The 17,153-nt window shown below is 40.9% G+C and overlaps 1 protein-coding gene across 2 annotated transcripts in view; it reads right to left on the reverse strand.

The window, feature by feature from the left end:
* Positions 1 to 17,153, reverse strand: part of LOC133404316 (endonuclease V-like) — a 54,816-nt gene that overhangs the window by 25,905 nt on the left and 11,758 nt on the right. The window contains exons 8-9 of one of the 2 annotated variants that reach the window (XM_061680079.1): positions 14,509 to 14,614; positions 14,061 to 14,195 (exon numbers count right to left, since the gene is read on the reverse strand). In XM_061680079.1, coding sequence (XP_061536063.1) covers positions 14,188 to 14,195; positions 14,509 to 14,614 — 114 coding nt within the window. In that variant the 3' untranslated portion in view covers positions 14,061 to 14,187. Of the gene's footprint in view, positions 1 to 1,573; positions 1,644 to 14,060; positions 14,196 to 14,508; positions 14,615 to 17,153 lie in introns of those variants that run through there. The other variant, XM_061680080.1, reaches the window with a different exon arrangement.

The following is a 17,153-nucleotide window of genomic DNA, read 5'->3' on the forward strand; positions in this document are numbered from 1 at the left end:
ACCATATTGTAAGTAGTCCCTGTTTCCCAAATCGATCAATTCTTATATAGTAAGTTCTACTCCTGATTTTACATACTGAGATCCACTTAAGAGAGAGATCATATGCCTTAATGGAGGGCACCCAAGACTGTCCAGCTGTTACAGTTTGAAGTGTAGAGCTCTCCACCTATAGCAGGAAAGGACCAGTGTGTCAAAATGTGGCTGCTGCCTGTTAATTGAGCGAGAGGGTAAAGCTTTGTTCAGGCCAAGAGGAACTTGCTACAGCCCTGCCGACTCAGCACAAAGCCTGTCTCCCTGTCTCAGCCTCTTTGTAGCGAGTGATCAAAGAGCAGAGCGCGCTCAGAAGATTCACCACGTCCGGGAGGTACTGAGTGGATGAGTGCGGACATCCCATTACGTTTCTCAGTGGGGTGGACTGAGGTACACACTCTTATACTGTGCACACCTGCACACACGATATAACAAGCAGCAGCACTGTACTTCTAAATCTTAAATTAGATGATCTTACATTTCAAACTACTCTACAGTGATCTGCTAGCGTGTAAGGTGAATATGGAGTAGCCCTCCATTTTCTGTTTCTATGTTCTGTTTGTTCTTATATTTCCACATCAATTTCTGGAGGTGATTCTTTGCAAAGCATCAATTCTCCATACCCCTGCCCTCCACACACCCCTCAGAAAAGGTAGAGAAACTTTCACGATTTATGACTTTACCGCTCTGCTACTGTACGATAGTGTACAACCAAGTGTAAGTAACCGATTACGTTCACATTTGTGGCCATTGTGAACTGACGCTTTCCTTTTTGAGAAGGAAATATATACTTCAATTCACAGCTGAAGGAACACCTCTTAGGACACATACTATATAATGTGATGAACTTAAAGAGCGCATTGTTGAGGGGTTACCATGGGGCACCTTACACATTTATACTGTAGAAAGCCATCATGATTTTGAAACTGCATGAACAAGTTGTCTTAGTTGACCTTTTGTCTCTAATCGATCCTTTCCTACCTACAAATATTGCAGACACACAAGCAAGATGTTTGTTAATCTGTCAGGAAACAAGTCAGTTTGGCTGCAAACTGCATTAGTGAAAATGATTATTTTGCTGCTGTGATTAATACCCAACTTTTGTGACAACAGACCTTGATGTTGATAGAGAATAAGGTAATGGTTAAAAAAAACATAATTCCCTCATAGGAATCAAGGCCTCGGTCATTGAAGCAACTTTGCGTTTGTGATATATGACTTTAATTTCACTGGTTTCAAACTCTACTCTGACTTCAATGTTGCTGACCGCATACTAATAAGGAATTTCAACACTTCTGGCAAATGTATAAACAAAAGATGACACAGGTTACAATGAAATGGCACCTTTGATGAGAATGATTAGGCTTGCCAACAAAGCTGACAGTCGACATTTATTTTGAGAGTTTCCCCAATGAGTCATATGCTGTGGCTTTAAAGATATATTGAGACAAATTGTTTCTCCTTAATTGGGTGTCAGAAAGTGTGAGGGTGTACGTCAGAACGTAAAAAAACAAAAGTATGCGATGTCCGTTCTGTCACCCACCTCATTCCGTGCTTCCTGTCGCTGCAGCAGGGAAGTGAGCACGGAGGTACTCTCTGGAGCGATAGTCAGCCTGTGAAAGAAGAAAGATGGGGGGAGTGAGAGAGAACATTACGAGGGCGAGACATAGAAAGGAAGACATCACTCATACAATCAGATGCAATCAGAGGTGTGCAGGAACGGCCTGACACGGTGAACACACACGCCGGATGTTTGAAATGGAAATGAGTCGACCTTGATGCTGACTTTACACAGAACAAACAAAGTGCCGGTCTTTGCTGCCAAACCTAACACACACAAATCACTGTGTGCAGACAGGTGTTTTGTCCAACACTGCTCAGCATTTTTATCTAAACACTGTTAGGGCCTACTTGGGGACCAAACATAACAGCGGTCTGCTTGGTATTGAATAAATGATCAATTATGCAACATTTTTTTCACGGCTGTTAAGTTCTCCCATGAAAAACACATCCAAACGTGCCTTCATGGACCTTGGTTTATCCACTGGGACACACTGCAACTGAAAATGGCCTTCACCAAACTGTTTCCACTAAGATCCCAAGTAGCGGGTGCTAAATTGCGTGTTCTCTTTAACAGATTGCGTGCGCTGATGGTGGGAGTGTTGCGCGTGATGCACTAACGTGTTCTTTTGTTAAGATCCCAAATAGCATTGGCTAAATTGCCTGTTCACTTACTGTTCACGCACGCATCTGGCAACAGGTGAAAAAGTGACGCCGCATTTAAAAGAGGGTTTTGTGCTTTCAATAGCTCTGATGGTTTTTATCGTTTATTTGGGACAGCACCGTAAGCACAAAATTAAGTTCAAAACACTATCGTAACCTAAAAAAAAAAGCTTTTTTACAAGTAGAAAAAGACTCTGAAATGGGAGCTGAACCACAAGACCCCTCTGCTACAAGAACAAGATAGAACAGTTCACCAGACGAAATGCGAGGGGATGCATGGCAGAGACAAGACATCTTGATGAGCAGATCAGGTGCCCAGACCCTGCCTCTTTTGCGGAGCAGCTCAACAACTCAACACGAGTGACACGACCGAGGACCCACCCCACCGCCACACTAATAAGTGTAGAGAAGGGGGAAGTTCATCTCTATCCTCTACAAACAGCACACATAGAAGGCCCTAGGTCTGGACAGGTTGAAAGGCCGCGTCCTGAGGGAGTGTGCTGTCCAGCTGGGCCGTGTTTTATCTCAATTGTTTCTGGCCTGCCGCTACGTCCCCAGGGCATGGAAAGAGACAACCATCGTCCTTGTCCCCAAACAGCCTCATGCATAAGCCATGAATGACTTCAGACCCACAGCATTCATTCATTCATTCTGTTGTTGACCAATACTGGCCACTCATGCCAGAGTAGCATCTGCTCCATTTGCACACTGATTGAGGAGTATCTGGAACCTTTGCACAACCAACATAGTCCCAGATTATCGCACTACTCGTCAATTTAAACCGCATACACTCCTTGAAGTCTCGGCGCCCTTTGCACAATGGCCATTGCATCGGACTATTGCAATATTAGTCATTCGAACTGCTCTAAGTGCTAGAGGACTCTGCATCTTTTTGCACAATTGTCACAAAAAAAAAGTACCGGCATTACCAGATAACTAGCAACCCTTTACTGCTCAGTGATTGTTTTTTTTGTTTTGTTTTTTGTCAATGTCTTTATGTCTCAAAAGTGTTCTGTTGTCGTACAAGAGCGGCTCCAAATCCTGGAGACAAATTCCTTGTGTGTTTTTTGGGCATACTTGGCAAATAAAGATGATTCTGATTCTGATTCATTCACCTTCCGTTCCGCTTATCCTCACTAGGGTCAGGCTGAAGCCTATCCCAGCTATTTCGGGCGAGAGGCGGGGTACACCCCGAACTGGTCGCCAGCCAATCGCAGAGACCCACAGCACTCACCTCCAAATGCATGGAGAGAGTGGTTGTAGGGGAGCTTAGCAACACGGTGGACCCCAACAATTTGCTTATGAGGTGCCTGCCTTACCCTCCTGAACACAGTGGCAAGACACCTTGACACATCCTACTCATTTGTTAGGATTTTATTTGTGGACTTCTCATCACCTTTTAATACAGTGAACACAAACACACAGCACAGGCTCCAAGAGCTCCAAGTCAACACAAAACTGGTATTATGGATTACAAATTTCTTCTGTACAAAAAGACGAAACAAATTATAATTGTGGAAACCCGGAAAGGGAGGGGCCCATTTCACAGAAATCCCACGTCCTTTCTCGGCAAGACCCGTCCTGCTTCAAAATGTCTGTGAAATGGGCCCCTCCCTTTCCAGGTTGCCGCAATTGTAATTTGTTTCATCTTTTTGGAAAAGTGTTTCTGCTTTTGTTTTTGTGTTTCCTGAAATGTTAAATTGTTTCGTCTTTTGTTTTTGTGTTTTCTGAAATGTTAAAGTGTTTTGTTTTTGTGTTTTCTGAAATGTTAGTGTTTCGTCTTGTTTTTGTGTTTTCTGAAATGTTAAAGTGTTTTGTTTTTGTGTTTTCTGAAATGTTAGTGTTTCGTCTTTTGTTTTTGTGTTTCCTGAAATGTTTGTGTTTCGTCTTTTGTTTTTGTGTTTTCTGAAATGTTAGTGTTTCATCTTATGTTTTTGTGTTTCCTGAAATGTTAAAGTGTTTTGTGTTTTGTGTTTCCTGAAATGTTAAAGTGTTTCGTCTTTTGTTTTTGTGTGTTTTCTGAAATGTTAGTGTTTCACGATTTGTTATATTGTTTTGCGCTTTCTTGCCACCGACCGTACATGAGCCTTATTTCCATTGCTCAATTGCACAGGGTGCAGTTTGGGTACTGTATATTATTCAACCACCATCAAAGTTCATCCATCCATCCATTTTCTGAGCCGCTTCTCCTCACAAGGGTCGCGGGCGTGCTGGAGCCTATCCCAGCTATCATCGGGCAGGAGGCGGGGTCCACCCTGAACTGGTTTCCAGCCAATCGCAGGGCACATACAAACAAACAACCATTCGCACTCACATCCACACCTACGGGCAATTTAGAGTCTCCAATTCATGCATGCTTGTGGGATGTGGGAGGAAACCGGAGTGCCCGAAGAAAATCCACGCAGGCATGGGGAGAACATGCAAACTCCACACTGGCGGGGCCGGGGATTGAACCACAGTCCTCAGAACTGTGAGGCCGACGCTCTAACCAGTCGGCCGCCGTGCCGCCCATCAAAGTTCAAAGAGGAAAATAAGTGAAATCAACACAAAATTCATTCAAAGACAACTGCAGTGTGAATGCCTCCTCTGCTGTTATGATTTTGTGCAGGAAGATGAAGGTAGTAATAGCACACTATCAAAGTTGTCATAAATTGTAAAGTTAGAGACCAGACCATCCAACAACCCATGTTCCATACTGCTTACACCTTGCAGTGTCATGGGGAGCTGGAGAAAAGAGCTGGGGTGCAGTCTAGACTGATCACCAGTCAATCTCAGAACTTACACAAAGACAGCTGATCCTTCTCACTCACAGTTAAGGAAGGAAATAATACACAGAGAAACCACACAAGCACAAAACACTGAAACTCTGCACAATCCAACCCACAGGCAAAACTGTGAGATGGCAGTGCTCAAAATAAGACTGCAGCCTACTGATTCTTGTTGAGAAACATGAGCATATCTACAAGTTGTATATGTGAATCCAGTCCAGTCACAATCAGCAGGTGAAAACAAGTGTTACAAAGGTACCAAAGTGTGGAGATTCAGAAGCATTAATACACAGCTAATGGCTTATTTATAATCAACTTTAAATGTAGGTTTGAAATGGTCCAACTCCAGCCTTGCCTTGCTCTACTAAGTTTACGGTTGTATGATTTCTTTACTGAATTAAAATTAACATTTTCAGATTCAGAAGCATTAATACACAGCTAATGGCTTATTTATAATCAACTTTAAATGTAGGTTTGAAATGGTCCAACTCCAGCCTTGCCTTGCTCTACTAAGTTTACGGTTGTATGATTTCTTTACTGAATTAAAATTAACATTTTCAGTTCAAAAGTCTCTCCAACTGTACACCAGCTGTCATTAATCTAATTGTCTCAATCCCAAATAATTTTTGACCCCATCAGTCAACTCAAACCCTGCCTTTACTGCTTCAAGACAAAGGTATGCTGTAATATACAGTATATCAATATTGACATATTTACAGGCATCTTTTGGCTGTATTTAATGGCCACAAAGAGAGAGCAGCGTACTGAAAAAGGGGGAAATAAGGGATGTGTTTATGCAGAGTGAATAAAAGGCCACAAGCAAACAGATGTGCGCTGCTGGCTCTTTGCAGTAGCTTTTGAGTGCTGTCAGGCAACACACACACAGATGACCAGAGGTCCAGTGGCCCGGGCCAAGTATTTATCGTTTAGCACTACAAAAGCCCATAAACCAGGCAGCTCTGCTTGTCTGCTCCTTTGCTTCTCCTCTCCATTGTGCCTTCCTCTTTCCAGATTATTCTTTCTCATGGGAATCCACCTTCCTAAATGTTGGTTCAAGCAAAATCATTTGAATAACTGAAATCATTAGGTTTGCCTTCAGGTATAATTAAAATTGTGCCCAGTGCCACCCACCACACTTCACCCCAAGAAGGCCTAGAGTCCAGTGGCTGCAGCTCCAGAATGTCAGACAGCCATATATTAACATTTAGACAGCCTCAAGGCCCAAAGGAGATGTCTGATTTAAATCAATCACACCCTTTTGGTACATTCAGAAAAGTTCCAAAAGTAGCCTGGTACATCTGGCAGTAACGGAGCCATGATGTCAATCTTAAATGATATTTTAACCTCTCAGTCATCACTTTATAAATGTCTTTATTTCACATGTAGTAAAGGGTCGTCACCAGATAAACTGTAATTTTCAGCAAAAATAATCAAATACTGTGTGTCAGAAAATATAAAGACAATATATTGTGGTTCAACAAATCCTTGATAATAAGCCCAAGGCACAAACTTAGTTTAAGGACCCAAAGAAGGCAGTTTTTATTCTAAGGACAAAATCCTGTAAGCTATTTCATTGATTGTCACACAGGCACACTTTTTGTTGTTGTTGTTGCTAAGGGCCCTTTGATTTATATTTATTGTTATAAATTTATGCCTGTTTTGTTCTTTAGCAATAATTTATAAGTACATGTTGATTTTTAGGTTAGACAGTATGTATTTTGAAAAGTCTGGGCCAAGGGGAGGGAAGCAAGTTTATAATTTGGGTGTTGAGCTAAAAAGGTTTGGGAAGAAAGCTCATTGAAATAGGGTTTGTTAGGGAGCCAGATGAGGTGGCTCGGGCATCTGATTAGGATGCCTTCTGGACGCCTCCCTGGTGAGGTGTTCCGGGCATGTCCCACCTGGAGGATACCCCGGGGACGACCCAGAACACGCTGGAGAAACTACGTCTTCCGGCTGGGAACACCCCGGGATCCCCCCAGAAGAGCTGGATGAAGTGGCTGGGGAGAGAGAAGTCTGGTCTTCCCTGCTAAAGCTATTGGCCCCGCAACCTGACCTCAGATAAGCGGAAGAAAATGGATGGATGGATGGATGGATGGATGCAAGCTTCCTTGCCCTATATGGGGATTGTAATGGTAGACGAAAATGGCTAAGATAGAACTATACTGTAATGGGTATCCTTTGAGTATGAAAATATTAGTGTGCCGCCGCTATATTGCGTTTCATCGTCCGCGTCCCCCGCCATATGGACCTTGCATTTCGGAAACGAGAGCCACACTCATGATGCAATTTTTTTGTTGTTATTTATTGAACACCAGGGGCCTCACGTACAGAATTGCATGGATTTCCTACTAAAACATGGCGTACGCTCAAATCCAGAAAACGTCATACGCACAAAAATATCCAGATGTATGAATCTGTGCATACACATGAATCCAAGCACATTTTCTTCGTACATTCCAATCAACGTGGAAATGAGCGCACATGTTTGAGTAGCCGAGCCCTCACTTTTCACGACCACATTTAAATATGCAAGTCATATTTAATATTATAATCATATTTTTACATTTAAATATGCAAATCATATTTAAATGAACCCCGCACCTGAGATCCCAATCTCTACATGATCAGAAAAAAAGGCCAATGAGCAAGGTAATGAAGAAAAATATTTTTTCCGAATGTGAAGTTGCTCAATGAAGTGGAGCTCCACAAGAAAATCCTCTTTGGCACGTTGTCCTCTGGCGTTAACAACGCGTGAAAGAGGAGAGAGAGAATGGGACAGCGCGTGTGTGGCTGTCAATGCTGTGGGGTGGAAACAGCCCACGCTGAACTAAATAAGAAGTGGTCAGACATTAAGGTGGCCGTGAAGCGGAGGACAGCTTCCCACCACCAAAGTGTGGACAAAACAGGCGGAAGAACCGGCACGGAGGGCCTCACCCCGTTCGAGGAGAGAGTCGCTGCGAGCATGGGTGACGCTGCTCTCTCAGGGGTGGTGGGAGCACATGTGGCTGACTCTGATCACTCCACAAAGTTAATACCATGTATTTTTATAACTCATAACAGATGTGTTCATACAGTAACATACACTCAGCCCTGTGAGATAAAGGTTCATGTGTAAATGTTGTATGTATGGTATTTGTAATAAATATTTTGAATTCAAATAGAAGCACATCAGCATATCAAAGAGGATATCAAAAACGTTTGAGTCCTTTTTGGTTACGCAATTTATTATTTTAACACACAGGAGAGGACACGCACATTGAAAAAAAACATTTAAATTTTTTTTACGAGCGGTAAATTATGTCATTTCAAAACACGTTAAACATGTGCAACTGATGAACATGTACAAATTAAGTAAATTCAAAGCACTCTCTTTATCTGCAGTCGCAGGCATGTGCTACATGTTCGGGGGATTCGTCCACCATCCCTGTCGTCTCCTCCGGCATCCCCTGGGTTTACGCTCCAACAACCGGCTGCTGCTGCACCCGTGCAGACTGATCAAGAGTCCTTTGAATTTACTTAATTTGAACATGTACATCGGTTGCATGTGATTAAAATGTGTTAAAATTACACAATTTACCCCTCTTCTCCTTAAAAAAAAACCACAATTTTTTTTTCACACATTTTAATCATGTGCAACCAATGTAGATGTTCGAATTGAATAAATTCAAAGGACTCTTTTTTTCAGTGCATGTGCTGGAGTCATGAAGCGATTGCGAGGGCAATAGGCAGCATAAATGATCGCTTTGATCAATTAATAGGTTTCCTCACAAATATCAGTGATTCATTAAATACACTGGTTAACAAATTAATTCTGGATCCTTGCCTCAATTACATTGTTGAAATTAAATGTTGCCGGGCATTAATTGTTCATCAGTGCTAATTGTTCATGTGTCTCTGATGTGCAGATTTATGATAACAGTTTCCCATCATCACCTCTAAGTGTCGCCAAAGCACCAAAAGCTGTCGAAACGTGCGTGCGCCAGCCATGCAGTTGCCGTGAGGCACCGCACATTTCCACGGTCATTTCACTCTTGATACATCTGACCTTTGCCGTGAAAAAGAACGTACGCCACGTTTTTGTGAGTACCCACCTTTTGTACATGAGGCCCCAGGAGAATAGTAAAACATAGTAAGCACACTCACGCAGAAACTGCTGTAGGGCACAGCTCTCGCCCAGACACTCACCTGCCACCCCACCAGGCCCCGCCTCTTAAATACACATGCATGTACACATATACTGGTTGGTTTTTGTGCTCAAATATGTTTACAATATGTTTAAAAGCTGTGTTCTCGTAGGTTTAAGTGTGTTTTAATCAGTTTGCATCTGTTTAAAGTGCGTGGGAGGGCTAAAACTATGAACATAATTCTAAATATTTTTAGTCTTTATTCCTGATTTTCACCCATTGCAGGTTGGTCGGAAACATAGCCCCTGTGATAAATGGGCGTTCACTGTACAGTAATCTGGGATCATTATTTATCACTATGGTTTACACATCAGTTCAAAAATGTTGCTTCTACTTCTTTTATTGCACATATCGATATATTATCTAGTAGCAAAATACATCCTGATGCAAACAATTCTCACGTTCAGTGTGTCAACTGACTCACCTTGAAATCCACTTGTCTTTCTTGGCACAAGGCCCAACTCAACACAAAATTCTGTTCATAACTTTTTGAGCAATTGTGTTCACTCTCAGACAAAACAAACAGCAGCAAAATAACTCTGTTGGTGACAGTTACAAATGAGGAAAGACTGATCCATGAGATCACAAACAGGCACTGAAAAGACACTTCAAAGTGCCGTTTTCAATCAAACTTTGCTTTCTAACTTTACAATAATCTGAAACATGAGGAAAAGCAGTACAGAAACTGGATAGATGGATGGACAGATGAACCCCTGTAAAGAGTTTTTGCCTTTTATTTCCCCCTTTTTTAAATTGTTGCCCTTGTTAGTAATTATCTGTGGTCTCATTAATTCTAGAGTGTTTTGTGTGTTTATCCAGTCCCATTTGCAGTCATGGAGGACTGTGTGCACGTTTCGCAGTATCGGCTACTTTTAGAACTGCAGAGGTGAGAGCACCACCAAAAATATGCAAGACATGCTGCTCTAAATTAATCAGAAAGTAGCAGAGAGGAAATGAGATGGATGGATGGCGATGGCTGGATGGATGGATGAATAAAAGACAGTCATGTCATGACAGTCATCCGAGCAAGAAAACTATACCATACACACGCAACCATGACCGATGACACAGAGGTGCACACACTCTTCAAGGTGCAGAGCCAATACTTGAATCCGCTGGGTTAAAGTGGCCACCAAACAAAAAAGTGGGGGAAAAGTAATTCTTCAATTCTTAGAAGAAATGCATTCTAAACGTTAATATATTCATAACACACACATCGGGAAAGGTTCTTCCCAAAACAAAACATGTTGCATTTCTCCTCCTCTTCTCACCACATCTATACCCACCCACTATGAATTCCTCAATGTCTTTCATTCCGTTCATGCAGGCTTCCCAGTGCCCATCACTCGCATTAAAATTCCATCTGTTTTTGCAATCTGGCTGTGCAGCTGCTTTTACATTTCCTGTCTCTGCCTGAAACCTGGGCTGCATGGAAACCCAAGAAGGAGGCACGCTAATTGCTTCTTAGCAGGGAGGTTGTACACATCCAATATCCAAAGAGCCTTTCAGTATTGGAAAGAAGCCTTTCTTCTAGTGTGAGTGGATCTGCAGAAAGATTGTGTTGAGCCATGGATAAGCAGCAGCAAGACAAAAACCCAAGTAAAACACAGTAAAGCGTTTCACTGACATTGCAAATAGCAAATACAGTGGTGCCTTGAGACATGAGTTAATTTGTTCCTTGACTATGCTTGTAACTCAAGACACATATTGCAAATCTTTCTCATCTTTCTCCATCGAAATGAATGAAAATGACATTAATCCATCCCAATCCCCCCACAAATAATTGTAATGTGTTTTCAATGAGGAAAAATAGCCCTCTATAATATTATACAGTATAAAAACATATATTAATGACATAATTAAATAAAATGAAAAATAATTAGGCGGAAGGGTGGACAACTGGTTAGCACATCTGCCTCACAGTTCTGAGGACACGGGTTCCAATCCGGCCACGCCTGTGTGGAGTTTGCATCTTCTCACCGTGCCATGTATGGTAGGTTAATTAAAAACTCTAACTTGCCCGTAGGTGTGAACGTGAGTGCGGATGGATGTTTGTTTATATGTGCCCTGCGATTGGCTGGTGACCAGTTCAGGGTGTAGCCCGCCTTTCGCCCAACGTTAGCTTGGATAGGCTCCAGCACGCCCGCGATCCTCGTGAGGATAAGCGGTACGGAAGATGAATGAATGAATGAATGAATGAATAAAAAGAATTTAAGTTTTTGTCACACCTTCTATTTCAATTGTGGTGCTCATTATGGGGTGTGCACCTTGGCCACCAGGGTGCAGTACAAGACAGACATATGGATATATTATACTGGAGGCTCATCTCCTCTCACGTCTTCGCAAGTGCGGCAGTAATATTAGTCGTTCTTTGCACAGGATAAACTATATACAGCAGCTGAAATAAGTATTTAACACGTCACAATTTTTCATTAAATATATTTCCAAAGGTGCCACTGATATGAAACTTTCACCAGATGTTGGTAACAACACAAGTAATTCATACATACAAAGAAAGTAGAACAAATAAGCTCAGAAATGAAGTTGTGTGTAATAATGTGAAATTACACAGGAAAAAAGTATTGAACACGCCAACTGGTATTTATTTAACACTTTGTATAAAAGCCTTTGTTTGCAATGACAGACTAGACTAGACTAGTCACATGCATTGCTCTGGTGTGATTTTGGCCCATTCCTCCACACAAGCAGTCTTCAAATCTTGAAGGTTCCGTGGGCTTCTTTTATGGAACGTGAGTTTCAGTTCTTTCCAAAGATTTTCGATTGGGGCTGGATAGCTGTTTGATTATAAAAAGAAATTATAGATTTTAGGTGTTGTCTTGGCTTTCCATGCCTTTTTGCACATCCATTTCTTCATGTGTTCAATACTTAATTTCTGAATTTATTTGTTCTACTTTTTTTTGTATGTATGGATTACTTGGGTTGTTCCCTACATCTGGTGAAATTTTCAGGTCAGTAGCACCTTTGGATGTATATTTAGTGAGAAAAATGGTGACGTGTTAAATACTTATTTATTATTATTTTAAAACACTAATGTGGCGAAACTATGCAAAAAAATAAAAAATAATTTGAGAAGGGGGCAAATACATTTTCACGGTACCGTAGATGCTAATTGTTAGCCTGTGTGCCTATGGAGTTTCCCATTGTATGTTAGCATTCAGGTAGTGGTTGCTTTAAATGTACAAGAGGAAAATGTACACAGCAAGACCAATGCATCCAAGCAATGTACACAGTCAGATGGGGGGGGGGGGGGGGGGGGTCTGGAAATATGATGTCACTGTGTCTCGGAGAGCTCCTAGGAGTCTCATAACCAGGGGAGGGATGAGAGGTTGGATTGATTTCAGCGTATTGGGATAATGACCAGTAGACCAGCATCAGCCCAAGAGCATATGCCATGTGTTTCTAACCTGGATGGGTAACTATCTATTGATAGGATTTTATCATCCTGTCAAGAGTAGGCCACTTGTCACTCAATACAAACACAGAGACGTGCCAATAGGAAGGAGACAATCTGAAGATGTATTAATGACCAGTAGTGTGTGTCATTAAGTGTTGTATGCCATCAACGTTTTTTAGTTAAGGGAACTCTGTTGCTATAAGAATCAAAAGTTGTGAATTTAAAGTTTAAAAAAAAAAGCCTAACCTTCATCTGGATTGTAAAATATGCTTTGGAAAATTGTGGATGAAACAAGTGATGAACATCAGTCCTATAAAGGTAGATTTCTCAGAAACATTTAACAAAGATGCAAACCTATGGCTATCCCTGCTTGCGAGTGACTGGGCTTTTGGGGGATAAAACTGTCATTTCACCCACAACTTCTGAGGGAATTAGACTTCTAGTTACGATTCTTCAACTTGTTTTAATAACACTCAATAACAGCACAGTCACTCAATGCAGCCATTTGTCAAGTTGGGATCGGATTTATAGGCTTGCCAATTTAATGTCTAAACATGATTTGTTTAGGTAAATTTGGAAAAAAAAAAAATCCTGGGGGGAACCCAAACACTTGATCAGTATTTCATTTTTTCTGCAAGATCAAATGAAAGGTCTATAACAGAAATGCAATGACATGGTATTGGTTTGATGGCATCGTCTGCAGACACTTTACAAGCATCTGAAAAGATTGCAATTATGTCATTCCTACACTGCTCACAGCTCCCGAGGGGCATACAGTATACTGTACTGTATGTATGGTGTCTGGGGATTGGTCAGTGAAGCCAAGAGAAAGGCTGTGATTTATTCAACACCTTCCTTGATTGATAACCATCTTTGGGATTTTCATCTCATTTCATTTAACCCCATTTCTTTGTACAGTATTTAGAAAATGAAACAGTGAAAGATGTTCTTTTTGATATCATTGACAGGTAATAGCAACGACACTATACTCAACGTTTAAACTAATAAACGTAAAGGAAGAGACAGTAGGACTTGTTTGGGATGGATGAGCTATTATGGAAGCATTCACACAGAATTCCATACAGCTTCTATTGAACTAAATTCTATTATAGTATTTAATGCAGACAGGTTTTGGTCTATTTGGTTCCAGGAGAGACCCAAGCAAATATATTACAGTGTTTTAAAACCAGATAAACTGATCAAATCACATTATATATTGACAAATACTTTGTAGCTTTGACACATCTTCCTTTTCGAGGAGCGAGAAAATCGTTCACTTACGCACAAGCGCTTTCTGATGTCTTATTCAGTCTTTCACTGCCACAAGCCAAGTGTTGAGAATAATAAAAACAGAAAACAAGAAATGACTTGAGATTATTGCGTGAGCATCCTCCACTTCGTTTACTTTCTCTTGGGCTTTATTGTGAGAAACATGAGATGGAGACAAGTGTGAGAATCTAAAGGTGTGGGAGACATTCTGCTGCAGTGTGCATTCACCCATCAACCGTCACTGCAGGATTTCACCATGATGTCATTTTTCCTTTCATCTTTTCTCTCTTCCAATCCCTCATTGGGCTGAATGTAGAAGGAGGGGTTTATTTCAGTTGTGATATAAGCGGAGAGACAGAAGGGTTAAATTGTACTACTGTGCAGTGATCAATTACCAGCTCTTACATTAAGAACGCAAACTGAGAAATGCAGTAATAGTTAGAGATGTAATTTGTAACCTTGAAAACATTCAAAAGAAAACTTCCAACTGTAGATTCTTTCAATAATGACACACTTCCATCTCTTAATAGAACACGTGACTGATTTCAGATACCAGTCAGTTCTGACACAAATTACAAAGACTTTCTGCAAGAAATATGATAAGGAAAATGAATTTCACCTTTCAACACCCCAAAGTATACATCTAGGTCAACAAAAGAGTTGCTTTTGCAGAAGATGAGAATGGAATGGCCCCGACCAGACCCTGAATCAAGATCTGAATGCAACTGAAAAGGAAGATCAGCAATCAGACACATTTACTGCGCTTTCACAAGAACAGGTGGCAAATATTTCAAAGTCAAGTTGAGCAAAGCTGATGGACTCCTATGGCAAATGTACAAATGTTTGCAATCCAAGGGTTTCCTAATTTTTTTTCTCACGGACACACTTTTAACATCACAAGACTTTCTATGTTGGTTTTCAAATTATGTTGACATAAGAATCTGTTTTGTGCCATGATACAAACAGTGGTGTTGCTGACAAAACCACAGCACAGTCTGCCACAACACGTTAAGGAATCTGCAGCTTTTCAATCAAATGAGTGTGCACATGGAGACATGCACCTGAATATAAATGTACATTATTAACATATATTTATCCTGTTCATATGATTAATTTCTAGATCCACACAAAATACCAATGCTTCCAGCCATTCAGTCTGACTCACATCTTTTGCCACGATTTGATATTTCACATATGGTATCTAAACTGACACTCACAAAAACTGTGGAAAGTGTAGTCAGCGATAAAGACAAAATCCTACAATATATTTGTGAAAGACATACAGAGGTGACAAATGAAGCCTTGCACAGGAGAAACAATATTTGGGAACAAGTGTTTAAAAAAAAGCAGCGTCAGTAGAGTGGACAAAAGAAGGTAGCCCTTTTTTGTCTGCTCTCCAAGTTCAACCAGGCTGTTGTCGCTCCTACCACTGCTAAAGACGCCTTCACTCCCCTCCCACCAGCTAAACAAATCACGATTACCCTTTGATGAAATAAACACACATACAGGCAGGGATGAGCTCGCTACTGCTGCTGCTTTTTAAACGTGTGTGCGTGAGCTTTCATTGCAGTGGAAAGTAAAACGGTGTGGGAACACAGCACAGCCTAGTGGAAGCAAGTGGCTGAAAAGGCAGCATGGAGGGATCAGTTCACCTCAACCAAAACATGTTTTACCTCCTACTGAAAAACGTGGGTGTTTTAATAAGACCTGATGCTGTCAATGCAATATCTTATTTGACTGTTGTCATGAGAGCTGTAAAACTAACAGTAGTTCTCAGTACTCACATATCTTGTTAAGAGTCATCAGCAGCTGGAATATTTCCCGTTATACACAGTGGAGATGAGTAATAGATGAGATGTAGACCATTCACAATGTCGCGCAATAATCTTCCTCACCACCAGAATGCAACAATTAATTTCCCTCTACTACATCTTGAATTATTTAATGTGTCATGTGACATAAAACATTTGCATTTAGTGGTAACTGCAAAAGAGATAACAGAAGAATTTGCATTTCTTTTTACTAAATTGTTTTAGATGCTTCCATCTGTGATGTCATTACCTTGATTGAATCGAAAACAATACCTGCTCTTTCACCTTAATCTGATTTATCCCATTGAAAAGCACATCAAATTACCCCCCAAATTGGCCAAAGAAGACAGAAAACAAGGAAATTACTAATTAGCAAATGGTACGTTTGGTAACACTGCAAGTGTCAACAATCTGCTTGTTTGTCCCCTCAAAGGACTGTAATGTTATCATCTTGAGGCTTGACAAAATGGATTGGCAAGGGGATTTTCAAAACCCTTGAAAATGTACTTCTTTTGGATTATTTTTTTCAAATATATTGGAGATTTAGATCTCTCGTAAAAATATGTGTTTGAACCTCAGAGGATTAAGAATGGTGCTTGAAGCGCACAATTAGTTGCCTTCCCTGGTTTATTTTAGCTGTCTTTTTTATCTAGTTAAAGCCCCTTTTGTCGGAACGGTGGACAACTGGTTAGCACCTCTGCCTCACAGTTCTGGGGACTGGGGTTCAAATCCCGGCCCCGCCTGTGTGGAGTTTGCATGTTCTCCCCGTGCCTGGGTGGCTTTTCTCCAGGCCTGCGGTTTCCTCCCACATCCCAAAAACATGCGTGGTAGGTTGATTGAAGACTCTAAATTGCCCGTAGGTGTGAATGTGAGTGCGAATGGTTGTTTGTTTCTATGTGCCCTGCGATTGGCTGGCGACCGGTTCAGGGTGTACCCACCTCCCGCCCAAAAATAGCTGGGATAGGCTCCCGCAGCCCGTGACCATAGTGAGGATAAGCGGTAAAGAAGATTTAAAGCCCTTTTTAGTTTGCATTTTATACATTATTAGTCACAACCGTTGTTTCTTTCTTGCCTTTTCTATCCATCCAATTAGCTCCCTGTTTCTCATGTATCCTAAAACCTGTCTTGTCATGACTGTTTTATATTTAGTACCTGGGTTCTCGGGCTGCATGATTATGGCCAAAATGGCAATCACTATTATTTTGATCAATATTGTAATGACGATTATTAATCACGATTACTCCATATTTTAGAGAAAACATCTGTATTCTTATTGCACTACATTTCAACAGACAATATGCAAAACGTTTTGCAAATGATTGATAATAAAAAAAAAAAAGACTTCCCCGAAATTTTCAAATTTACCAGGGACTAACTGAATATGTGCTATTAAGTGCAATCATGAAATGCAACTCAATGGAAGCAAATATAGTTTATACATAAAAGGCAATAA

The sequence above is a fragment of the Phycodurus eques genome, chromosome 6 (genome assembly GCF_024500275.1).
Source record: "Phycodurus eques isolate BA_2022a chromosome 6, UOR_Pequ_1.1, whole genome shotgun sequence".
NCBI lineage: Eukaryota > Metazoa > Chordata > Actinopteri > Syngnathiformes > Syngnathidae > Phycodurus > Phycodurus eques.